The sequence below is a fragment of the Erythrolamprus reginae genome, chromosome 3, assembly GCF_031021105.1.
Source record: "Erythrolamprus reginae isolate rEryReg1 chromosome 3, rEryReg1.hap1, whole genome shotgun sequence".
Taxonomy (NCBI): Eukaryota; Metazoa; Chordata; class Lepidosauria; order Squamata; family Dipsadidae; genus Erythrolamprus; species Erythrolamprus reginae.
The window spans coordinates 49,927,829-49,954,575 of NC_091952.1; the positions used below are offsets into that span (position 1 = coordinate 49,927,829).

At 35.4% G+C, this 26,747-nt stretch overlaps 2 protein-coding genes across 5 annotated transcripts in view; one reads left to right on the plus strand and one right to left on the minus strand.

Annotated features, from left to right (window-relative positions):
- FKBP5 (FKBP prolyl isomerase 5) overlaps nucleotides 1-26,747 on the minus strand; it is a 1,202,894-nt gene that overhangs the window by 264,146 nt on the left and 912,001 nt on the right. The window lies entirely within an intron of this gene.
- The window catches only part of MAPK14 (mitogen-activated protein kinase 14), a 46,081-nt gene that overhangs the window by 5,241 nt on the left and 14,093 nt on the right, over nucleotides 1-26,747 (plus strand). The window contains exons 2-10 of one of the 4 annotated variants that reach the window (XR_011558538.1): nucleotides 3,026-3,155; nucleotides 7,337-7,395; nucleotides 10,754-10,865; nucleotides 12,602-12,631; nucleotides 13,028-13,075; nucleotides 14,443-14,557; nucleotides 18,530-18,601; nucleotides 23,029-23,108; nucleotides 24,474-26,020. Coding sequence is in view for 3 of the 4 variants with exons in the window: in XM_070745190.1 (XP_070601291.1) it covers nucleotides 3,026-3,155; nucleotides 7,337-7,395; nucleotides 10,754-10,865; nucleotides 12,602-12,631; nucleotides 13,028-13,075; nucleotides 14,443-14,557; nucleotides 18,530-18,601; nucleotides 23,029-23,108 (646 nt within the window). In the remaining variant the exon portion in view is untranslated. Of the gene's footprint in view, nucleotides 1-537; nucleotides 898-3,025; nucleotides 3,156-7,336; nucleotides 7,396-10,753; nucleotides 10,866-12,601; nucleotides 12,632-13,027; nucleotides 13,076-14,442; nucleotides 14,558-18,529; nucleotides 18,602-23,028; nucleotides 23,109-24,473; nucleotides 26,021-26,747 lie in introns of all 4 variants that reach the window. The other 3 variants (XM_070745192.1, XM_070745190.1, XM_070745191.1) reach the window with 3 other exon arrangements.

Genomic DNA, 26,747 nt, shown 5'->3' on the forward strand with positions numbered 1-26,747 from the left:
TTTTAAAGATCTGTAAAACTATAATCTGAAATGTCCTGTATTAAGTATTAGCATTAAGGTAAGGCAGCTGAGTTAAACTCTAACTTGGTCATGTTTGGAGTAGATCTATTTAAATAATTGGGAGGAGTTAGTGTGATTTCATTTAAGAAAACCTTCTGGGATTAATATACTTTCATAAAGTACATTTCTCCATTTCTTTGCTATTTCTATGAGTCTGGCACACATGCACCAAAATAAACAGCAAACAGTGTACTGTATATCATCTGTGCTGTTTGCTGTTTGGCAAATAGCTGGGAGGCAGAGGCCTTTTTTCCTTATTTTTCTACCCCAAAACTAAGGTGCATCTTATATTCTGGTACATCTTATACTCTGAAAAATACAGTATTTTGCAAATACTTCTAGCATTAGAAATTGTGGTGTGTTATGTGGTCTCAATTGAATTAGAAAGGAGAAAAAGTCTCATTCTCTATATATCTCTGGCTATAAATTGTTTTACAAGTTCCTGCTTTAAGCTGATAAGAACATTCATTTTAACAGCTCCGGATCAACTCAAAAGTTGCTTTTTCAAGGGGCAGCTGGACTTTCTTGTTTTTCATTGAAGATGTTTTGCTTCTCAGCCAAGAAGCTTCTTCAGCTCTTCATATCTTGAAATAATTCAAACTAAAATTTGGAGTTGAGTCCTGTGAGTCCTTCTCTAATAGTCATAATTCAGAACTTCCGTCTTCAGATGACCATATCTGGAATTTTAAAAACACTTTTATGAAGTGTTTCAAGAAGTCACTCGTTATCTTTATAGCGCAGAGCACCCAAGAATTCTTGCAATTAGTATTTTTGGAGCATATGGTGATGAGCACTTCGAAGTCATCTAAAATATTTTAAGTGTATTCGTTGCACACGGTAAGAGAAGTTCGTGATAGTAGACTAAATTTTTCTTTTGTTTTAGCTTGCCAGTATTCTACTTGAACAAATATTATAAGAACGCTAAGCATTAAGAGGCATCTAGAGTACTATATTTCCTTTTGCCTGATGTAAAAAAGCAACTTTGCAAATATTTTAGCATCACAATTTATCCACTGCATTCGGTATATAATGTGACAAGTTAATTTTAATTAAACAATATAGATAGGTTGAAGAATCCAGGCTAGCATCCAAAGTATCTGTTCATGTAAGATTGTTGTAAGAATCTGAATAGCCAGAGGAAGAAATTATTGGATTCATTTGCAGTAAATCCAATTTCATTGTAGCCAGGTCATATAAATGCAATCCATATACCAGCAAGTCACTTTGCAGCGAGATGGGGTAAATATACCTTGAGTTGATCTCTGGCTATTGCACAAAAGACACCCACATGCTTACTTCTATGTGCATATTGCACTTTGATGTCCACTAGACTGACTGAATGCTTACTAGAACTTTTTAAACTTGCCAGTGCAATCAATCTGAGAAAAAAAATGACAATTTTTCCCGAAGTTAATATTCCAAACTAGATCTGGTTTCTGGTGTTCTGGAAGACACTGAGCCACGAACCATCATGTCTGCAAGATACAGAAACCTTTCTGTTTTCAGACAATTGTCTTCTGGTAAACTATTCCAGAGATGGCCAGTTTGACAGTGACCTAGAAGAGGCATGGTAGGTTTTGCATTCCTGAAATTGGAATTACGCAAATGAATCCAATAATTTCTTCTTCTGGCTATTGTTGATAGAGCAAAATAATCAGGCAGTTATAGTTTTTTTGTCTAACTGAATATTTGCATCTAGGATTCATATTAGGCCTCAAAAGTATTCTTAGAAATTAGAATAAAATCTGCCCCACCTGCTTATATAAAGGAAGAGGAGGAGATAATTAGATATGCACCGTCCTTGGGACTAGTTTGGCATGATGAGGAATCAAGTCAATTAGTGGTGCATGACATCAGTTCTTCCTGTGCCAATATAGGCATGGCAGACATTTTGCAAGAACACCTGTCAGCCTTAAATAATTGGGTAACCATTGTTGGAATGTCTCTTTTTATGTTCAGTTCGGTGTAATTAATAACACATAGGCAATTATTTTCAAATTTGGTCCAGGCATGGCTGACCTTGGAGAAGAGTGAAAAAAGATTTTCCATTCAATTTCAAGTTAAAATGATATGGATACATTAGTTTTCGAATACATTTTAGAAAAAACTGGACAGAAATTTGAGCTATTTATTGCATACATTGGCTTGTTTATCATGAAATTATGTACTGAAATAATTTTATGCTGACAAATGCTTTTTCTATTCAAATACAGTCAAATTATGTCTAATTTAACTATTGGTGTAGTCAAATATATATATACTGTATATCTATTTCATCTTCAGATCTGATGGGTGTTTCTTTGTACATTTTGTACTTGATTGCTATTTAATAACAATTACAAAAATATGGTTTGGATTTTTTAATATGTGGAAATGGGTATACAGTATCTCTTTAGTGTTGTTTGTCAACCTGATTAGATCAGAAACCATGGCAATAAAATTTCAACATCTTACCACTTCCAAGTGTCTGGAAAAAACAGTGTCTAGATATTTCTGAGTTAATGTATTCAATCTAAAGATCTGAGGAGCAGTTTAGACTTTATCTCTACAACTGGCTCGCTATGAGGTATACATTGGGCTTCAAGATATAGGGAGCTTTTGTTTAGAAATGTCACAATATGTGAATGTTGAGGTTGAAACTTTCAAGGAGTTTACAGGAACTCGTCATATCTCTGTGTTATTAGTCATGTGATTGCAAGATTTTTCATTCTTTCTTTATAAAGCCAAAATAATTCCCAAAGTTATTCATTTAATATAGTATATTAAAATGAATATCATATACCGGTAATAATTCTTTTTCCAAGTTTGCTCTAGGAGAAAAATTTTCTACTTCTTTTGGAGCTCATATTCTAAGTTACAAAAATTAGCTACATTCTCTCAAAAGAATAAGGCAAATGATAATCTTTTCTTAATAAAATGCTAACACTGATTACACCATTAATGCTTTTTAAAAATGATTTTATAGCTCTGCCTTTGATGCTAAAACTGGCCTCCGTGTGGCAGTGAAGAAATTGTCCAGACCATTTCAGTCTATCATACATGCCAAAAGGACCTACCGCGAACTTCGACTGCTTAAGCATATGAAACATGAAAATGTGAGTTTGACACATATCATAATTGTATTTGGTTTCAAAATCAAGTTGAGTATCAATGGTTTATTAACTCTGGTTCACGAGAAAGGTCAAGGGGTTGGTCATAGTCATGCAGAAATGCTGTCTGAAATATTTCTTTATAGAGCCCACTTGCAGTTACAACAAATATGATAGTGCTGAACCCAAAGCACCTTTCGTACATTGGAACCGAACACTGCAATCCATGAGTTTACATTTGGCAGTTTCCATGTCAACCATAATGAAATGAAAATGATGTCATAGAAACAGAAGATTTATGGCAGAAAAAGACCTCATGGTCCATCTAGTCTGCCCTTATACTATTTCCTGTATTTTATCTTAGGATGGATATATGTTTATCCCAGGCATGTTTAAATTCAGTTACTGTGGATTTAACCAACCAAGTATGCTGGAAATTTGTTCCAAGCATCTACTATTTCAGTAAAATAATATTTTATCACGTTGCTTCTGATCTTTCTGCCAACTAACCTCAGATTGTGCCCCCTTGTTCTTGTGTTCACTTTCCTATTAAAAACACTTCCCTCCTGAACCTTCATGTCAGTCTTCAAGCAAAGAATGACAGTTGGAGGAATACAGTAGGGCAGTATTCTCCTATTAACTAACAACCTAGTCAAATTTGTGGAAATAATATAACTGTTAATTCTGCAATCTGCAATTCTGAAGCCTGTTGTGAAATGTTTCATAGCTTCTCTGTATTTCTGGAATGCAACATTGCAAAAACATTTCTTCCTCTAGTACAGTTGTCCAGGTTAAGCAACCCTGTCAGATGAGTTGTTAGTTCTTATCTTGTTTGATTAAAAATTACCGGTAGTTGATTTTTTTTAAAGACCTCTAGGCACATTTCATTTTATTCTTTGGAGGGCTTTATTTATTTATTTTTCCCAATTGCTTCTTTGGTTTTAATTCCTTGTTCATTTCTGGAGCCACTGATATAAAATAAGCAGCTGCATAAATCAAATTATTACACCTCTCATTTTATGCAAAGTTTATAATATTTAATAAATAGATCTATCCTATACAAATGTAATTCGAGTAAAGCCTGCACTATTGAGGATTGAACTGATGGAGACTTTTGAAGTACAGTACAGCTAATCTTTTAATCAAAATACTTCTTCAGATATAGATAGATAGATAGATAGATAGATAGATAGATAGATACATACATACATACATACATACATACATACATACATACATACATATATATACTGTATATATATACTGTATATATATCTCCAAGTCTACAGAAAGGGGCGGCATACAAGTCTAATAAATAAATAATTTTTTTAAAAAAAATATCCACTCCGAGTCTCCGGAGAGGGGCAGCATACAAATCTAGTTTAATAATAATAATAATAATAATAAGTAAATAATAATAATAATAAGTAAATAATGAAAGTATGGAAAAGTTGTTCTATAAAAGCTCCTCCTAATTTCCCTTTAAATGCTAGAAAGACCAATAAAACAAAATTATGCAGATGAGCCTGTATGACCATATTGTCAACTCCGTTCAAACTATAGTTTTTCTTGCATTGTGCCTTATTTCTAAATAATATATATTTTTATACTGAGCCATAGTGACCCAGTGGTTAGTATGCAGTATTGCAGGCTGAGGTTGCCCATTGCTAGGCTCAAAGCCTTCCCTCCTTCCAAGGTCAGTAAGAGGACCCAGATTGTTGGCATCAATATGCTGACTGTAACCCATGTAGAGAGCGCTGTAAAGACTTAAATGTTATTCCTATCATTCAAGGACTATCAGGTTTTATTCTTCTGAACATAATGTCAGAGCACTGAATGTACCATATTAAAGACTGGTAGCTAGTAACTGTAAGTGTGTGTGAAGAAATTCCTAAAATATATTGATGATATTGGAGAGTCTCGGTGGTGCAGTAATTAGAGTGCAGTACTGCAAGATACTTCTGCTGAACACCGTCTGCCAGCAATTTGGCAGATCAAATCTCAGTAGGCTCAAGGTTGACTCCGCCTTCCATCCTTCCAAAGTCGGTAAAATGAGGACCCAGATTGTTGGGGGCAATATGCTCGCCCTCTGTAAACCATTTAGAGAGGGCTGTAAAGCACTGTGAAGTAGTATATGAGTATAAATTCTATTGCTATTGCTATGTAACTGGCAAAACATTAAGTTTAAAAGTTTATATTTGCCCACACATTTATTTTTGATTGCTCATTAAGAACAGGCCTATCTTGGTTTTTATTGTTGAAATTGAATATTTAGGAAGGTCTTCCAATAAAAGTCCATTGTGTTTTTTAATACTACTACTGATGTCAGTGAAAAGTTTTCCCATGGAAGTTGAATTGTATATTCATGTGGATTGGTTATTGGATTGATGGATGGATGGATATCACAACTGTGAACGCTTCAGAAAAATCGCTACAAAACCTGTGGGCATGGAAATGCATTGTCATTATTATTGTAAGGGAAGCTTCCATAATTTGGCATATGTGGCCCTGGAAAGAGATGAACTGCTTTAAGGGTCACAAGTTAGTGTTCACACTTCTGCACGTTGCACAGCCCCTCTTCCAAATCAAAGAAGCATGACATACCTCTAGCACAGGGGTCCCCAAAGTTGGCAACTTTAAGACTTGTGGACTTCAACTCCCAGAATTCTCCAGCCAGCTATGCTTACAATTTTCTCCAGCCAGCACTTACAATTTTTTTTCAATGTTTGGCCCACAGTAATTGAAAATCCTATAAATTTAGAAAATTCTTTCAAAAAGCCAGTCTCCTAATATAACTATTTCTTAATTTATGTTTGCTCCAAAGTCAGTTATATTGACTGCAGGGAAATTGGCTGTGAAATCCTTGAATCTGGGTCGTAAGTACCTTTTTCAGGGTCTGGAGTCATTATTTCAAATTGTCTCTGAACATCCAGTCATAAGTCGAGGACTATTTGTACAATATTGGTTTTATTAAATGCAATTAATAATAGCAACAATCAGTAATCATGGTATATTTAGCATGATAGTATGAGTTATAGCAAGCCCCAGGATGTTTACATTAGTTTTCTTTAGCATGGTTCTGCAAAAAAAAAGAGAAGAACTTTGCCAAGATTGCTGTTGCTAAGCAATGTGGTTAGATGAAGTTGTGATTCACAATCATATTGCTTAGCTAAAATTCCAGTCCCAGGTACTGGTAGTCCTCAGGTTATAACCGTAGTGGGACCTGCCTGTTATGGTCATGAGCCTAAAACAGGTCAGTCATGTGAGCAACCAATTTTATGACATTTTCGGGATTGTTAAGTAAACGTATTGGTCACTAAATGAATGACATGATCATTAACTGAAGCATTGGTTTGCTAAAAACTGGAAGTAATTGCTATTATTTTGGAGGGAGGGGGCGAACTCTATAAAAATGCCACATTCGCCATTCTCCACTTTTAATCTTTCAGTTTCGTATTACTGGCAATATTGTGCCAGACTGATTTATTGCCACTGTCAGCATAATCATTTATGATGCATTTCAGTATAATTCTCTGAATCACACTTAATATTTGTGCTTTTGATTCAGTTTTTATTTTTATCATTTTCAGTGTATTTTGATGCAATCTGTTTCCAGTAGTTCAGATCTTTTTGTACATATATCATGTATGGTAACATTTTTCTTTGTTTCCAACATTTCCAACAAATAAGCCATTTTTATAAAGACGGCATGCAGATGGATCTAAGCACCTCTGATTTAGATCTTCATAGATAGATCTGTAACATCCCAATGCACTGATTTTGGTCCCTTAGGGCTAATGCAGTCATATCTAATGCAAGTTGGATAGATCAGCACAAAGTCACCATATTATGTAAGATGTCATGAACTGTCCTTCACTGGAGTTTGTCAATACATCTCCATACATCATCATCATCATCATTATTTTGAAATGCACCTTGAGTGCCAGTAGAAGTTCTACCCAAATATAAAATTACTCTTTAGTTGCTTACTACAGAGTACCGGTAATCATTTTTTTTTTGTACAATAGAACAATGAAAATAAAACATGATTTAATGCTTTAAATCATGTATTTACATAACAGGCACTCTGGATTAGGATAATAAACATACTTCAGTTGGGGAAATGGATTGGAAACATATGGGTTTATATATATGCTTACTTAGGAATATCTTTTCCCCCTTTACAGGTTATTGGACTTCTAGATGTATTCTCACCTGCGAAGTCATTTGAAGAGTTCAATGATGTGTAAGCAACAGTTCAAAACTTTGTAACATATACTTTATATTTTTAAAAACACTAATCCAAAATTTATAGCATTTATATTGAATTAAATTTGTAGCTTGGTGAAAACTTCCTTGCATGTGAGGAGAGTTAATGGGGCAAATGTGAGTGACAGCATGTCTCTAAGGACATTGATAGTTCTATACTTGCTTCAGTTTTGTTCCCGTAAAAGTGTGTGAGCATTGAAAAAATCTTGCATTTGGAATGAAACATAACATAAGCACTGCTTCACATTATATGTTCTCTGAGGAAATGGTAAAATCATAGATAAGGTTGCCTGAGTCATTGATATACTTTGTTTGATTTTGTTTTATGTGTTATTTAAAGTCAGCTATTGTAGTTTGTGAATTATGGTTTATAGTTTTGTGCAGAAGTTCTCAAACTAATAGTATTGTGTCCACCTTCCCTCCCTCTCAAAAGATAAATAAGCTCATTGGCTCCTCCAACCCAAAGCAATGATTTTATTAGGGCCCGGACTAGGCATGACAAAAAATACAATGTTCTTCCTTAATAATAAAATTGTAATCTAGATGCCAGACAGGACAAAAATGGAACTCTGCAACCTTACAAAACAAGCCTGTTCATTCAAAGCAAACAGCCAAAGAATCAAATGCAAAATGATGCTTTTCAGTCAGAAGTATGAGCCGAGGTGGTACACTGGGTAGAGTGCAGTATTGCAGGCCACTAAAGCTGACTGCTAGATCTGCAGGTCAGCAGTTCAAATCTCATCACCGGCTCAAGGTTGACTCAGCCTTCCATCCTTCCAAGGTGAGTAAAATGAGGGCCCAGATTGTGGGGGCAATATGCTGGCTCTGTTAAAAGGTGCTATTGCTAACATATTGTAAGCCATCCTGAGTCTAAGGAGAAGAGCGGCATAAAATTTTTTTAATAAGTAAGTAAGTCTGTCCAGCCCCACACAACCCTAAAAATCTACACCCCATCTTCAAGATACCTACTGGTATTCCCCTTCTACCATATCACTTGCCTGGGCTCAATAACTACATAACATCTGAGCATTTGGCGCATATAAGACCATTCTCTGGTTGTACCTATCTTGCACAGAAATGTATCCTGGAGAATGGGGCAAAAGGCTTGAAGCCTATAAGATCACACTCCAGGTCCTCTAATCAGGTTTTTTAAAATGGCCTAACCCCACATGCTGGCAGTGTGTTACACTTGGCTGGAGTCCTGCAGGACAATGCTAAAGCCTTGAGAGACAACATTCCCACTCTACTGGACAAGCACCTGTCTCCGACCAAGCAAAGGAAGAGAGGTTCAGGTAGCAACTTTAGCCTACATGTTCAAACTCAAGAATTTGTGACCTCTTCCTCCAAAGTCATAACTTAATGTGATATGTTGCACCCAGTCATTATTTATCAGGAGCATAGAATATATAATTTGCTAAATATATTCATGGTAAAAAGAAGATAGAATACTAGAAACTGCTGTACATGTGGTAACAATAATTTTTAAGCCATCTCATACAGAACATAAATTGATTTTAAATATTTGCATAACTGTGCAGAACTTTGTGAAGATCTCCATTAGAATGAAATCATATTTCTCTCTCTCATTCTCTCCCTCCGCCCCTCTCTCTCGTCAATTTATGGAGCTTTGTATCTCCTTGTTTACATTGTATACCATTTTGAAGTTGAGGTTTTATAATTCAAAGAACAGGTATTGGCAAAAATATTGACTTTCTGAAGCAGAACTGATTACTTTTTTTTTCTGAGAAAAGGCAAGGAGGACTTAGAAAAAGAAAAGCTGAGCAAAATATTTTGAATGTCTCATAACTGGGAACAATAAAGTTCCTAGGTTTTATTGTTGAATTTTAAGGCTTGTCTGTTCCATCATTACAGTATTTTGCATTCAAGAACTCATTTATTTGTAGCTGTATGATGAGAGATAGTAGATTATGAAGTGGCAAACATTTTAAAGAGCTGTGTTTAAAACTTGTAAAACTTGTGTGTAACAGTTTTCATATGCATGTTGAGACAGGCTTCCTGTTTTAATAAGTTCATTTAGATGGATTCTGTTAATAGATGCTAGTGTGACTAAATGGTTCATATAGCCTGTACTGTACAAACCTTTTACATTTCTTCAGAGAAATCAAAAAACAAAATCATTGTAAAGATTTCCTTAATTCATCGCTAGGAAGAACAACTAACTTCTCAAAAATCTTATTCTCTTATTATAATTTCTCTGGGAAGTTGTTTATTATGGCTGCAGTGAGTGGATGGGTTGGTTGATAATAAAAGTTATGTGAACACAGAAGGAGAGAGTCATGAGATATCTTTATCTTCTTGCATAAACTACAAGCCAGAACCTTTATGAGACAGCCTTTCTTTTTATTATCTTCTTTCCATTTGAAAGGAATAATCTAGAATATTTTAGATATAGGGTATGTCCCAAATAATAAAACATACTCAAAATTATATAAATTCAATTTTATAGATGCACATATCTCTCTTTTTCTTATTAGCTGGATAATGGTGCTGATTATATACTTACAAAACACATCAAAAATTATATTTCTGTAAAATAAAGTTCTCTCTGTGAAAAAATTGAGATAAAGTTAATTTTTCAGAGCTGAAGAAGCTTCTTGGATAACAAGCAAAACATCTTCAAAGAAAAATTAGAAAGTCCAGCTGCGTCTTTGAAAAAGCATCTTTGGATGACTGAGAATCTCCATAATCGTTTTCTGAGCATACTGAATTGGAGTTTGACAAAACTAATTTTGTATACATCTTTTGCAACTGATGTCAGAGAATTTGTAGTACAACAAATGAAGGGTACACTTTAGTGTTAGAGGGTGATTAAATATGTAAAATATGGTTATATATCTTGGATTATACCACACATACTATTTATAATTAATGATTTTAAGTGACTCTGTTTAGGTTTCTTTAATCTCAGAAATGCTGGATTGAATTGTGGCAAAGGATTAGAAAGGGATGCTTTGCAAAGAAAGTTAACAGGCAAAACTTCCCTTCTCAAATATTAAAGCAGTCATGTTCTCTGGAAGGCTTCAAGTCCGCCTTGGGGGTTGTTTCAAGTTGTCTGTGCTTACATCTGCACATGCGACTGCTTTTCTTTGCATACAGTTCCATGGAAAGTATTGCTTGTGCATATAAATGGAAACAACTGGAGACACTCTTTCAAGAAAGACATGACTGCTTTAATACTTCAAAGAAAGAGAGTACACTCAAGTCAGTGGTTTCTATGGATCATTCTTCTGGATATTTTTTGCACAGGTAGAGTTTTTATATTTGTTCAGGTGTCTTACAAAGAGTAACATTTTGGTTTGACTTCTATTTTACAGATATCTTGTAACCCATCTTATGGGAGCGGATTTGAACAACATTGTAAAATGTCAAAAACTCACAGATGACCATGTACAGTTTCTCATCTATCAAATTCTTAGGGGTTTGAAGGTATTTCTAGTTTTATAAGCATAGTAACTCCTCTGTACTCTTACTTTCTCTTTTAAAGAGAACTATAGAGACAAATAATGTATTCAGGCAATGGCAGTTATTGCAGTTTTGCTCTTTTGAATTATGTAGAGTGATTTCCTTTTAAATAGATTTCAAAAACATTTGTCCTTTCTGAATGTAGGATGGAAGGAGAAATGCTGCTGCACAACTATTGAATTAGCTCTGCTTCTTGCACAATTGAATTTGAATTTAGCTCTACATTATATTAAGAGACATTAATGTTCTTAGTGCATGGAATTTTTTCATTTGTTTGTACTTCATGTGCTGTCTTTTTATTAGATATGAAGAAGAGGAGAGTGTTTTTGACACTTGAAAGAAAGGGGTATAAAAATGTCTTCAACTAATCCCCCCAACTGTTTGTAATATTACCTACAGGAGAAGAGATCATGCTGTAGATAACATTGTAAAATACTCTCTCCCACTCTCCCCCCCCTTGTCATCTAGACAAAGATAGGAAAGAGCTCCAACAGACATGAAAAACATAATTTTATAATGTAGCCAGTAGTAATATTTTTTCAACCATTTTATTAAATTCAGGAACATAGGTTTTTTCCCCCCAGCCGCTTATAAAATGTGTTCAGGAAATGTTATCTACATTTTTTAAATTGATTCCTGTTTGAGTGCCCTCACTCCAGGAAGGAAACAGAGTTGGGAAATATCCTATATTGGGGCAGAGAAAAAGTGGATTACTTGAACTACATTGTACAAAGCCACAATTCAACTCTGTTTTGGTTAACAAAATGGGCAATCCTAGAAGAAAACTTATTTGCATATTTTACAATGGGGAACAAATTGGAAATATGTTTTGATTTTGTTTTACAAATTGGGGTATATTTTAAACATACTTTGTATCTGGATAAATCTTGACTTCGCCCATTTTTGGTGGGTTTTTTGGAATGTAGAAACCAATGAAAAAATAGGGAGCAACAACAAAAGAAATCAGCCAAATAAGTCATAACTAATTTGCTCATCTTAGCAACTTTTTATTTTTGGATATTTTTGAGTCTGTTTTGATTTGTGGTGACTGCTTGGACAAGTCCCTGCAGGAGCTGGGCTTGTTTTGTTTTGTTTTGTTTTGTTTCTAGGCATCTCTTCAGAAGAATTTGCCATTGTCTCCTTTCTAGGGCTGAAAGAGAGTGATAGGCTCAGTCATTTTTTGTGTCTAAGATAGAACCAGAATTCACAGTCTCTCAGTTTCTAGTTTGGTGTAGTACTAGTTATGATAATTCAAAAACACAAAACACTAACAACTAACTAAAGTGGAATTGTGAGAATTTGACTCTCCTAAACATATATAGACAGGGTGAGTTAGTATATCTTTAATCAACTTTCATTTTATTGAAATCTGTCAAAACTGCCAGACATTCCCTTAAAATTTATGGTGTAATTTGTGATGACATCTAATTTTTCAGATTCCAAAACATCTTACACACAAGAAAGGATTATATCTAAAGAATAAAAATCTTGCAATACAATATTGTTTTTCATATTTTTTAAAATTTCTAGTTGTAGATATTTGCTTTCCTATAGAAAGAAGCTAAGAGCAAGCAAAAAAAAGTACAATTACTTTATCATGAATGCTGTATTAAGTGGGGTTGGAAAAATATTTTTTTTTCATAAGTAAATTGAAAATATTGCCCTAAATCTAATACTGTATTAAAACTTTTATCTTTTAGTATATCCATTCTGCTGATATAATACACAGAGTAAGTATTATTAAATTATTAAAACATACAATATTTATAGTATATAGTGTAGTTCTTCTGGAAGACAAAATATTGAAATAAATATGAAAATAATTAAACATATCCATATAAATGAAGACATTATACATCAATTTTGTTGCAGCATTGATTCCACTCACCTTTCTCACTCATTTTCTCCATTAAAAGGCAGTATGGCTTTGATAATTTTTTATACTAAATGCAATATTGTATTTTTATGGATAATCTTATACATGTTTGTATAACATTTGTTGCTGTTATGCAATACATTACAAGTTATAAAAATATTACAAATAAGATGTGACTGCATTTTATAGCTTGGGTTTGAACAGCTATTTTAATATGGAGGTTGATTCTTTTTCTCTTTTTTTATTTTAGGATTTAAAACCTAGTAACCTAGCTGTGAATGAAGACTGTGAGTTGAAGGTAACTTGAAATTAGTATTCCACATTGTTTATGGAAATTAAGCATTTTTAATCTTATAGGTCAACTTTGCAGTGTTCAGCATACCGAACCCGGACTTTTTCAGAAGTCCATGTTCAAGTTTGGCGTTCACTCGAACACTGCGGTGGGCAGGAGAGGGAGGGGGGGAGGGCTCTGACTCAGCAAAGCTGGCTGAGGAACTCTGGGAGTTGAAGTCCACAAAGTCTTAAAGTGGCCAAGGTTGGCTGGCTGAGGAATTCTGGGAGTTGAAATCCACAAGTCTTAAAAGTTGCCAAGGTTGGACTAAATAAATAAGGAAGTTAAGGCCACGACACTGCCTTGCTCGTCCTGCAACCCAGAGCAATACTGATTGGCTGCCGAGCAGGAAATAAAACGAAAGTCTGCACCAATCGCCTGTTGCGCCCATTGCCCAGGGCAGCCTTAGCTCACCCCGGCACTCTTTGGAAAGGGGAGGGGGTGGGTTCTTTGTTGACGTAGGCCCCGCCCTCCCGTCAGGAGCCGCCAAAAATCCCTGCCCCTAGTTCTCTCTCGTTTCAGTATAAGATCGCTCTTCCCCCTCCTCTCCCGTTGGCATCCTCCCTCCCCGGGATCCTCCTCCAACTTTGCGCCCCAGACCTTCACGGGGTGTGTGAGTGCACAGGGCAGGGAGATACAACCAGCCCCCTTCAGTCTTCCTGGGGCGGCTTCTCAAACAAGGTTGCTTTGGCATCTCAGAAGGCTTCTGTTTAAAGGGCTCGTAGGCTTTTTCTCTTGAAGACCAGGGTTTGTGCTTCACAGAGAGAGAGAGAGAAAGAGTGAGAAAGAGACAGAGAGCGATGGCCGGGAGCCGCTGAAACAAGAGAGAACTAGGGGCAGGGCCATCGCCCGCTTGATGGAGCCTGACACTCCCCCCTCCAGCGCTTCGCCTCCCGCCGGGCCAGAGGTGTTGGGGTTGGGGTTCAGGTTCGGCGAACCTACCCGAACTCCGACGGCAAGTTCGTCTGAACCCGTCGAACCCGAATTTCAACGGGTTCGCCCAACGCTAGTCAAGACCTTGATAGTGAAGTGCAAGCACTTGTGTATATATGTCCATAATGTTCTTCTGGGTATAACTTAATCATTCATGAATCATGTTAATGTGATACAGTGTTACTGTTCTTGTATATGAACTGTCTCAGATGTATTATAAATCCTTGATATCTGTTGTATTTCAAAATTTTCATTTCTGTCTGCCTGCTTAATCTCAAATTTCTTCCTAGTGTAACTTTCTAGAAAAGAAGTGTTCTCCTTCTGTCTCACCCTCATTTTCTGTCTTGCTCACATTCCTTTTTTAATTATGTCATTATAGGTCTGTTTTTCTTATTTTTCAGATTTTGGATTTTGGATTGGCACGGCATACAGATGATGAAATGACAGGATATGTAGCAACCAGGTGGTACAGAGCCCCTGAGATCATGCTGAACTGGATGCATTACAATCAAACAGGTATGATCTTTCATTAGCCTAAACCAGGGGTGAAATGCTCCTGGTTCGCTTGTGCATGTCAGTCATTGGAGAGCCGGTTGAGAAGAGGGCATGAGGTTCCACCCACCGCCATTTGGTTTCTTTTCCCATCTTGCATGTGCAAAGCGTTCTGTGCATGTGCTGAGGGTAAAAGAACCCAAACGGCGGCCTCCGGGTGGGGGTGGGGGAGCCTTGCGCTCCCTTCGCAACCGATGCTCTGACGACTGACAGGCACGAGTGAACTTGGAGCATTTCACCCCTGACCTAAACTCTTACTATCAAATAGCACGATTGTGCTCCATAATACAGTTATCCAGATCCAACTTAATAAACAGTGTATAATTCTTGCAGTATAATTTGATTGTTTTTGGAACTCAATAATAATAATAATAATAATAATAATAATAATAATAATAATAATAATGAAAGAAAGAAAGAAAGAAAGAAAGAAAGAAAGAAAGAAAGAAAGAAAGAAAGAAAAGACCTGGTCATGGCCTACAAGTGGAACACTCAAAAAGGAGACAGAAGGACTAATACTGGCGGCACAAGAACAAATGCTGTCAAAGCCAGAATTGAAAAATCAACAGACGATCCAAAGTGCAGAATCTGTAAAGAAACAGATGAAGCAATTGATCACATACTCAGCTGCTGCAAAAAGATCGCACAGACTGACTACAAATATAAACATGATGCTGTGGCACAGATGATCCACTGGAACTTGTGCCGGAACTACCATTTACCAGTGGCAAAGAACTGGTGGGATCATAAGCCCGAAAAAGTGGTCGAAAATGAGCAAGCAAAACTACTGTGGGACTTCCGACTTCAGACTGACCAAGAAGCGTAACACACCAGACTGAAGCGTAACACACCAGACATCCTGATTGTGGAGAAAAAGAAAGTATGGATCATCGACATCGCAATCCCAGGGGACAGCAGAGAAATTAGTGAAATACGAAGATCTAAAAATCGAGCTGCAACGACTCTGGCATAAGCCAGTGAAAGTGGTCCCAGTGGTACTTGGCACGCTGGGCGCAGTGCCAAAGGGTCTCAGCGGACATTTGAAAACCATCGGAATTGACAAAATCTCCATCTGTCAATTGCAAAAGGCCGCTTTACTGGGATCGGCAAACATAATTAGCTGCTACATCACGCAGTCCTAGGTGCTTGGGAAGCGCCCGACTGGTGATGAAATACGAAATCCAGCATAGTGATCTCATTTGCTGTGTTCTACTGACATAATAATAATAATGATAATGATGATGATAATAATAATAATAATAATAATAATAATAATAATAATAATAAATTTATTAGGTTTGTATGCCGCCCCTCTCCGAGGACTCGGAGCAGGTTCTAATAGTTCTTCATCTGAACCTATCTGTTCTATATATATTACAATGCGTTTGTGAGAGGTTTTATGTTCCCATGCTAGTTAATCATTTTAGTATTAGATGCCTATTGCAGTTGTTTCATACCATATATTACCACCACTGTATTTCATTTTGAGGTAAATAGATATTGTGCAAAGCCCAGGAAAGGGCTGTGAAGTGGTAAGCAAAAGAAATTAAAAGCAGGATACAGAAGAAAAGGAAGATAAAATATACTTTACGCCTCCAGTATTTATTATACATTTCTGGGCCATACACTATTTCAAGCAGTCCTTTATTCTGTAAAGTTACTGAATTACTTTGAGGAAATCATCCGTCTTTATCCAATCCAATTTGCTCTTCCTTTCAACCTATTAATTCTCCACACCACCTCAGTATACATGTTTGTACTAGTCACTCAGGTTTATATTACATCCATGATGTATCATCTCCTTTTCATTCTTGACCCTATCTTCTTCATGAGCATGTAGTCCTGGAAAAAAGTGGGCATGAAGGTCGGATCCAAGCTCAATACAACTTTATTAGGATAAAATTGGCAAAGGTCCTGTCTAGTTGATAATGCCGCAATCTCTGACACCCTCCTAGCAGACGTAATGGCTACTAAGAAGGCAGTCTTGATTGTCAAGAACCGCAAGGAGATGTGGCGAAAGGGCTCAAAGGGAGGGCCTGTGAGGGCGTCCAGAACCAGGGGTAGATCCCACGATGGGAACCGATGAACAGTGGGAGGACTAACGTTAGCTGCCCCCTTCAGGAAATCCCTGACCCAAGGATGTCTCGCAAGGGGCCGGTAGTGATCCTTACCCAGAACTGTTGATAACGCCGCCACATGGCGCCTAAGGGTATTGGGTGCAAGGCCCTTGTCCAGCCCGGACTGCAGGAAGGCCAAGACTACGAGAACCGACGCTCCCTGTGGGTCTAACTGTTGGTGCTCGCAAAAGGTACAGAAGGCCCCCCAAGTGGCTTGATAGACCCTCCTAGTAGAAGGCCTACGGGCAGCTAACATTGTGTCTATAACCCTGTCAGGCACGAGCTGATGTTTCAGATGGAGCCGCTCAAGTGCCAAACGGTTAGTTGCCACCACTGGGGCTCCGGATGAACCATTGTCCCTTGGTGGAGTGAAATCCGATGACTGGGAATCCTCCAGTGGGGCGAGACTGAAAGCTCTGCGAGATCGGCAAACCAACTGCGTCGAGGCCAAAAGGGAGCCACCAGCAGCACCTCCGCTCTTTCCTGTATTATCTTCCGGATCACCTTTGGTATTATGATGACTGGTGGAAAGGCGTAGAGCAGACCGGGAGGCCATTGCATTAAATAAAAATTATTTTTCCTGACAAACTCCTCTCATTCCATATTAGGAACTATGCGGGGTCCTCCTATTGTACACAGTTTGTGTTTTCAGAATGCTCTTGAGTTTCCAGATCCCTGATTTTTTAAAAAAAAAATTATCACCATATACTAGTCATAACGCTACATTAAGCATAATTAATCGTTTTCATAATATGTTTGTTCACACATATTATAATCTAAATGGTACACAAGTTCATAGTTCCTGATATGTTCTATCAGTTTCATTCATAATTTAACTTACACAGATACTTCTCTCTATAAGAGTATATCTGTGTGCGTATCTCTTTTCCTCTCCCCCCCCCCCCCCCAAACTGTGTATGTGTGCTGGATCACCTTAATTAATCCTGCCTCTTTGTTCTGTCGGGCTCTCTGATAGGAGCCTCCCGAAAATTCAAGGATACAAATTTCAGACACACACGTTTGAAAATTCAAAACAATGTTCTTTATCACAAAAGTCAAAATAAACTAAGCACTCTTTTTGTATTCCAAAGAGCACTCTTCCCAAAACAACCAGGTAGTCTGTACAATTTCCCTTAAGCCGTCATTAAGTACTTAGCCCGCAGCTGGGGAGAAACTTCACACCCCTTCTTCTTCCAACGAAGTGAGACACACACACGCTGCTCTGCTTTGATTTCAAAGGCGTGAAAAAGCAACAAAGTCCAGCACACAAGATTCCTGACGAAACTGCAACAGATATTCTTCTACAATGGCCAAACCCACATGCTGCTATTTATAACAGCATCCCTAATTACTGGAGCCCCACCCAAACACAGGTGGCCTCCCTTATTTCCTGTAATATGTTCTTGGTCTCTTCTACACATAATTCTGCGCTTGCGTGGATCCAAAATGTCATCATCTGAAGCTATAGAAGATAAGGAAGATTGACTGCCTTGGCTGTGTGCCAAATCCTCCTCTACCCAGTCACTCCCACCTTCTTTTTCGTCCGAGGAAACTAAACTCTGATCTGATTCTGTCGGCAATAACACAGGCCTGTGACATGTTGAATTTCCCCCTCCATCCACCTCCCCATTCCCTGGGGCAGGAGCTGTGGCAGAGCCAACCACAACACTCTTTCTCTTAGTTTTACAATATAAATCTGTTTTTTTAATTGACTCTTAACAACTACTTGCACATTGTATATAATTTTTTACCAGTAGATTATTTCAGTTGAGCTTCGTAACTACTAATTTACTTTTAACTTGATTTGTTTTGTCCTCAGTTGATATTTGGTCAGTTGGATGCATTATGGCTGAACTTTTGACCGGAAGAACACTCTTCCCTGGTACAGACCGTATCCTTCAAAAGCATCTATAAGTAAAATAAAACAACAGGTTGAACTAGAAAGGATATATTAATTAATATGAAGCTATGATTTTGAACTCCTTGTTGTGCAAATTATTGCAGGGCTATTTTGTTAATCTTGGTTTAGGAAAATTAATTCATTCTCTTTTAAAAGAAATCTTTTTTTTTCTGGTATGTATTCAAAGTTAATTGTCGTGGCCTGGTATTTAACTGTGGTTGAAAAGATAAAATGCATAGTTGCCATAGAAATTACATCGTTAAGAACATCCAGTGATGTTCTGTTAAGAAAAATACATATGTATGGGAATAGTCAGTGGGAAGGTAACAGCGTTCCATACACCGCAGCATATAGTCATGTCTTTGAACAATACTGGCTTCCTCAGCTAAGAAATTGAGGTAAGCCCCAGTCCACTAGAATCAGACATGACTGGACAGGAGAAACCTCTACACTTATGGGAATATTTATGAGAATAATAGTATAATGCTTATATTGTTCTCCAATAGTAAAATATATATTTTTATTTCTAGTTAAAGTGTCTTAAAGTCTCTTTAATCTTAATGTTCCAAAAATAATATCTTCCTAAAGAGAATACTAGACCTCTCAAATGTTAAGTATATCCCATTGGTTTAGGGATATACTTATACTCCAATGTTAAGTAAATCCCATTGGGTTTATCTATTATCTGGTTGTTGGTCTCTCTTTCATTTCTTCTGTGTTAATGCTCTTAAAATATAAAAACAATACAAAGCATTTATTTTTATTTTGAAGTTTTACATGAAAAACATCTCAGCAACTAATGTTTTTCATCTAGTATGTGTAGGTATTTTTTATAGTAGAAAGACAAACATTATCGTTGTACTACCAGTATGTACTTTTCCTGAGTAAGTTTCAACAAGAGTGAATTTGTTGTCTATGTTTTTTCTCTTTTAACTTTATTTTATATTATATTTTACTATTATAATATTTTTATAAAAAGAAATTAAGTTGTGTAGATGCAGTTTGTTAATACTTGCTATACAAATCTGGTTTACACATTTCAAAAATTTAGAAAAAGATTGGGTATTCAAATTTAAACACAATAATATATTCAATCAAGTTTGTTGAGTGAAATCTAAGACTAAAACTGATGAATAAATGTTAAATATACCTTCTTGTACTCTGACCCAATTCATTGTAATATTTCAATTGTGAAGTTGAGTTCTGCGAAGTGTGTGTGTAATTTAGTTGAGGTGAACTTTTAGGCTGTGATTTACAAATGATTGTGTTGGTTTCAAATGTCACACATTAAGCCCAAATTATGCACACTCCAACATGTCTCTCAGTATAAAGGATTATAAGAAAATTATCTACATTGGCACACAATATATATTATGAAAATAATCTTTAAGTTAATAAGACTTTTGAAAAGATAATTTCAAAATATGTTGTCATGGTATTTGCTTATTGATTACTCACTTTGATTATATATTTGCTTTATCTGAATTGGCTTTTACACAATCCATTGCTGATTATTTTTGCAAGCTTCAGTTGTGGGACTTCCGGGTCTTTAAAATGAGTCTTATTGCTACTTGCATGTCTTTCTTTTAATAAAATTGTTTGAATAAATTCTTATTTTAGTTTTACTTCTGCTAATTACTTACTTAAGTGTCCTTTAATTGGGACCCTGGTGATTATATGGACAAATGCCACCCATCTCTACTTGACTGTGATTGGTAACTATTTCAATGACCACTTAGATCTACTTTATTCATTATTTTCTACTCTTCTCAACCCTACTGGAGCTAGTAGCTTTGGTAATGCATCATCCATTCATAATGAATTTATACTTCTTGGTTATTGTCTCAAGATAGCAGTTTTTATTTTCTCCAGGACCAATTGATTGTTTTTCTTGCAATCTATCTTTCTCTTATTTTCCTAGTTTAGTGTCTTATTTTCACATTTGTTGTATTTACCAGCATACAACCATTGCTTTAACTATTCCTCATTGCTTTGATATATTTTAATTCTGAAACAGGAACATTATGAAGTTTTGTAAAATTCTATTTTATATTTTATTTTCCATTAACTCACACTTTTTGAGTCATAAAAAACTGATTCGCTTATTCTGTTTTCTTGGGTAACTGTTGTTTTAACTTGCTGGTCATTACCTGTACTTTTAATTAAATGAAAAGTCTTTGTCATACGTTTTCCCTTATCATCGCCTTGTCTAAGATGCTCCTTGCATCCCTCTTCAGGATTAATCTTCTTTCCTTCTTCAGCAAGTCTAAGAAAATAGAAAATATCTGTTCCCTTATTTTTTTACTGTCATTTGTTAGTTTCCTAAGCATGCTAATTTTTGTTATAATATTTAACCCAGATTTTTGCTTCCCATTTTTAATTGTCAGTCACCTCTTCTGAGCATTCTTTACTTTGAGTAACAAAATGATAGTATTTGCATATCTCAAATTGTCCATGTTTTTAAAATTCAGATTTTATTCTGTCATGTCTTTCATTATTATAAAAGATTGATTGTATAAATTAAAACAGATTGAGAGTAAAAATTAAACAGACACTTTGTCTCTCTCCATTTGCTACCCAAACAAGTCTGTTTCTTCTAACTTGACTTTTAACAATACCTTCTTGTTCATTGTAGCTGTTCCAAAGAAGAATCATCAGGTATTTTGAAACATGGTTAGCTATATTATATTCTACATGCTGCATAATAAAGAGTTTTACTATTATCAATAGAGAAAAGTAAATATGTGTCCACTGTTTTTGTTGACCATATTAAGATACTTATCTGTTCATTCATTTCTCTGCCTTTTCTGAAACCTGATTATTCATTTGATATTTTTATCAATATATAACTATAAAAAAGGAAGTAACATTTTGCTTGCACTGCATGTTTATTTTGACAGTCTAATTTTTGCCTGGTTCATGCTTCTCATATTTTAAGCTTCAATATTATACACCCTTGTAAAAAAAAATTAAAAACTCTTCTCTTTCAGTTCTGGTACAAACTGTGATTTATCTTTCTTCCACCATTGATCTGATTGTCCTTATGAACGTTTAACGTGGTTTGACAATAATTTAGCTGGATTTCTTCCAATTATTTGGCACTCTGGTCTGTCCAAATGTTTTTATGTCGACAGTATAGAAGTGTTTTGTCATTGCCTTCCAAGTGGTCAAGTTCTTCCATATTTCAGCACCCAAGTTGTCCTCATTGTAGTTGTAGATTACTCTTAGCTTCTCTTTTAATCTGACTGGAATCAGGAATTCCAAAATGTAATTAAATCGTCTAATCATGTCAAAGTTACAATTCTGTATAAGAATTTTCTTCTGTAGCTGATCACAAATAATCCTTTGGATCGGTTTCAAATAATACAATTTCAATATTTTTTACTGCTTATACAAAATGTTCATCAGATACTGACTTAACATAACTCTTGGAAAATACTGCATAAGTAATGGAGAAAAATAATTTAAACACAGTAAATAAAATAGTTTCAAGTACATATACCACCTTACGTAGTTCAGTTTTCAAATTATTTTTCAAATAATGTAAATTATTTACATTTATCCTAGAGGAAGCAAGATATTTAGAACAATTGGTTTGTTAGGTATTATACAGTACATACAGCATTTTACTGATAAGAAAGCTTTGTAACTCTATGGTCAGAATTAAATTTATTAAATTTATATGGGAGGCTGGGGGAAGGCAAAAACACCCTGTTTTTGTGAAAAAGCCCCAGTTATTTTTACTGTTTTTCACTAAAATGTTTTTGCCTTCCCTCAGCCCCCAGGAGATCTCTGCAGGCCTCCCAAACGTTTGAAATCTTGGTGTGTCTTATACACTGGTGCGTCTTATAGTCTGAAAAATACAATATATTGCAAAAGTGCATTGCAGTAGGAAATGGTTTGAATAAGGTGGAGGAAAGCTAAATTAACTTGGAAATACATTGATAGCTAATAAAAATGCTTTATAGACCTCTGTTAGGAATAGGTTAATCTTAGAACTTCGACTATTCTCTTGTATTATTTTTAATTCTTTAGACAAAAACCTAACTATGTCAGCTGTACAATTTTATACTGTCTATCAGACATGATTCTCAGCATTCTGAAAAAGGCCTGTATTCTACATTACTGTTATTGTATTCAGAACTATGTGTTACTTTCATAAACAGGAAAATGCCAACTTATGGAAGAAAAGTCACAATGTTGAGAATGATTTCATGAAAATATTTCCAATGTTCCATATTACTTAGATATACTTAATTATAGAATTTCCAGGAGATATTTGGGTTATGTGTTTATACATAAGAGGTATGCTCATTTTGCTTATAATTATTTGGTTGAATTTTCCCCCTTTCATTTTATTGGGCTGCTGCTTTTTCATTTTATTTGTCCCAGAATTTTCCTTTATGGTCCATTGTTAGATATTGATCAGTTGAAGCTCATTTTGAGACTCGTTGGAACCCCAGGCCCTGAGCTTTTGAAGAAAATCTCTTCAGAGTCTGTGAGTTTAAAATTTGATTGTAATGACTCCCTTATGTGGATTTCTTTTCTTTTCTTTTCTTTGCTCTGCTGTCATCAAGATTGTCTATATATTTTTATGTTTGGCTTTCTTTCTATTTTATTTTTATAGGCATCTTGATGTTTTACTGTTCTTCCTCTATATTTGTTTTTCAGTTAACTAGTTCCTCATATTCATTTTTTTGTTTCTCTGTAGGCTATATTTGGCTTAGCTAAGCATTAAATATACTTTATTAAATGCTATTAGTATAGACATTTTTACACATTCTATGCAATAGTGCACGCACAAACTCTGAAATGGGTGCCCTTTTCTTTTACTTATCCTATTTCCATGCATTCCCTACATTTGTTCAGGAAAATCTAGCTCTCCAGCTTGGAAGAATCTATTTTTTGTTCTATCAACCAAAATTTGTACCAGTAAGCCATTAGAATAGATAACACAGTGTGCCCTCTCTATTAAGTGGATTGTGCATTTCTTAGAGTCTTTGTAACTTTAATTTTTATTATCACAGACTTAACAATCCATGAAATGAAGTATTTGAATTACAATTATTACTTATTTCAGACCAACCTTTGCACACCAAACTTGAGTGTTCTTCATGCATGCAAGAATTCCTTGCCGGCATGACCCTTGCTGAAAAATGTGGAAGTTACCTCATGTAATGGTGCATCAGATTGCATAATCCATTTAGAGTTCAAAGCATTGCATCATAAAATTTGCTGTCCAATTATTCTAGTCTTTTTTGGAAGCAGAGTTAAAATACATTTGAGCATAGTAACTGACACACTTTGCCTTTCTATATGGGCAGATTTATAATAAAATTTCAATATAATTTTTAATATAATTTCATCATCAGAAAAGAATGATGAGAAACTACGGTAGGAATGGTTGAAAAAATGCTTAATGCATGCGGTCCGGGAAGATTTGATAAAAGTTGAATGTATATATAATGTGAATGTATAAAACAACTCTTTTAAAAATAAACTCTGAATGAACATAAAGGAAATACTATAGATTGTAAAAAGAATAATGCTCAAGAACCTCAAGGGAAATGAGAGGTTAAGAAATATGAGTAAGTAAATAAACTTACAATTTAAACAGATGGAAATATTACACATTGAAGAAAATGATTAGTCAGAATTCTAATTCTGGAGAGATTTAGAAGAACTGGCTTATTGAGAAAAGGGAAAATAGCTGTTCTCTGAAAAGCATGTGCTTCAGTTTGGTAAAAGCATGAAAACTAATTTTCCCTGTATGTTGTGTAATAAAAAATACTTGTCTTTGTGCTTGACAGCTTGGAAATCAGGGTCTACTTTTCAGGTAACAGGGTTTTTTTCCCCCTTACAGCTTCATTGATTGCAACTCTCACATCAACTCCTTTATGCATGCTGGGTTTTGCTCTGCTAGTTGCCAACTCAAGATCTCAGGAAATAAAGCATGTTGAATAGTGCAAAATGTTGTCAAAGAGTATAGCACGTCGATAAACAGCATCTTGTTATCTGAAAAAGCTTCCAAACAAATAATTGAGATAAAGATTTTGGTTAACTTAGTCATTGGTTTGAATAAGTAATGTGACATACAGATCTGATAAATGTAACATTAACATACACAGGAATAAGACTTATTAGGTATCAATTTTTCTGAGAATAAATAAAAGACAGTATTGAAGATCATGGTGTTCGCAGAACAATTAAAAATTCTGGCCCTCTAACCTGAAATCTGTTTCGGGGAAGCCAGTTTTTCCCCCCTGTAGCTCAACCTGATCCTTGAGAATAGATAAGTCTTACTGATCCTGTCGGTATAAGTAATATCATAAAATAATATCATGTTATTTTCTTAAGTCTGGTTAGGACAAAGGATAAATTTTTCCTCTTTTCATGCTCAATTTTTATATGGCTAACAATATGAGATTGATTGTTAATTCCCAGTTGCATTAACTTGCATTATTTGTTAGTATGGAAATTGGCAATACCAAGGCATTATTATTTGGTTGAATTTCTCCCCCAGAATTGTTCAGTTATACCAGTTGTCCAAAGAAGGAGAAAACAGAGTCCCTACATTTTCCAACGTGTGTTTCAATTCCCTTTCTAATTAATGTCATCATATACAGCCTCTTGTTTATACTTGCCTTTTCTGGGAGAAAACAAGTTGCCATCTTTTCCCATGTGACTTTTAGTTTGATAACAAAAATTCAGAAATGAGTGAGTAATTAATCTGACTTCTTGCAGATAAAGATATATATCTGCCATGAAAGTTAAGAAATTGAGCTTCTGCCTAAAGGCAAAATATTTATTGGCTGTCTAAAGTAATGATGTTCTTTAAACAAAAATACAATAATAGTGCATTTTCTTAGAAAAAGTAATACTAGATTTTCAAAAGGGCTGTAGATTGTAGTGCCATTCTGAAGTTGAAAAATTTGGAATCCCTTAATTTAAGTCAGGTATTTACAATATCACGAATTGGTTAAAATCTCTTTTTTTCCTTCCCTATACAGGCAAGTTGTGATTTAGAATGAAATGTTCTACATGGAATTAACTAATGTGTGTGTTTTTTGTTTTTTGTTTTGGCTAGTACTTGTGCACACTTGGCTTTAGTTGATACTAAATCAGTTTTATTTTGTTCACTGACAATCTAATGTTTTTTGTGCTTTCTAATATTGCATGTTTGCTTTGAAAGTTTGTATCTATAGGAAAGATTGCTTAGATGCTGTACCCTCGAGGCATTCTATTATGTAGCAAAAGAGTGAAAGCTAATTTCAGCTTAATTGACACTGTTGTTGAAATAGTAACAAAGCCCTTGACAAGGCATTTTAAGATATTAACCAGCTTCAGCAAATCATGCGTCTGACGGGGACACCCCCTGCATATCTCATTAACAGGATGCCCAGTCATGAGGTGAGATCTTAGGAGGATGTGCACATTGGTCTGCAATTTAAAACATTTGATTATTTTATTCACTTTAATATTTTTTTAACTTTCCAAGGGCACCCAAATTTAAAAAACCATAAAAGCCATTATAACAAATCTACTCCCAATCTAAAAGTTCTTACTGACCTGAGGATCCCAATCCTCTACTTCTCTCCATGTAATTCCAGCATTTTGTATTCCAGTAGTAGGTACAATTGAAACAAAATTATCTTTACAATGTATATAAAGGATAATACACAGGGAACTGTATATTTTTTAAAAGAAACAACTCATTAGGTATGGATAATGTGAAAGATGTTTTTGATGCCCATTAGTGTGAGGATCATTAAGGCAGTTTTGAGGAAGCTTATATTAGTACAGCTAGTGCTTCAGGTGAAATGTTGCCTCACCTCAAATCTATACAAATTGTAAAATATTAAGAGAAAGATGCTGTGAACATGTATTTCCCAATAATTTTCAAAAGCTGCATTTTATACCAACTGAGGTTTTCAAACTGTCTTCACAAGAAGCTTTACATATAGGCACGTTACTGTAGTTCAGTGAAGACATAACCAGAAGTGAATCTAAAGTGATGAAAGTCACATTTTTGTCTAGTCTTCTTAGTACAATCGTACATCTCCCATTTAATTGGTACATTTGTCCCATGCAGATGTTACTCTGCTGTAACACGTTGCAATGAATCAATGTTCCAACC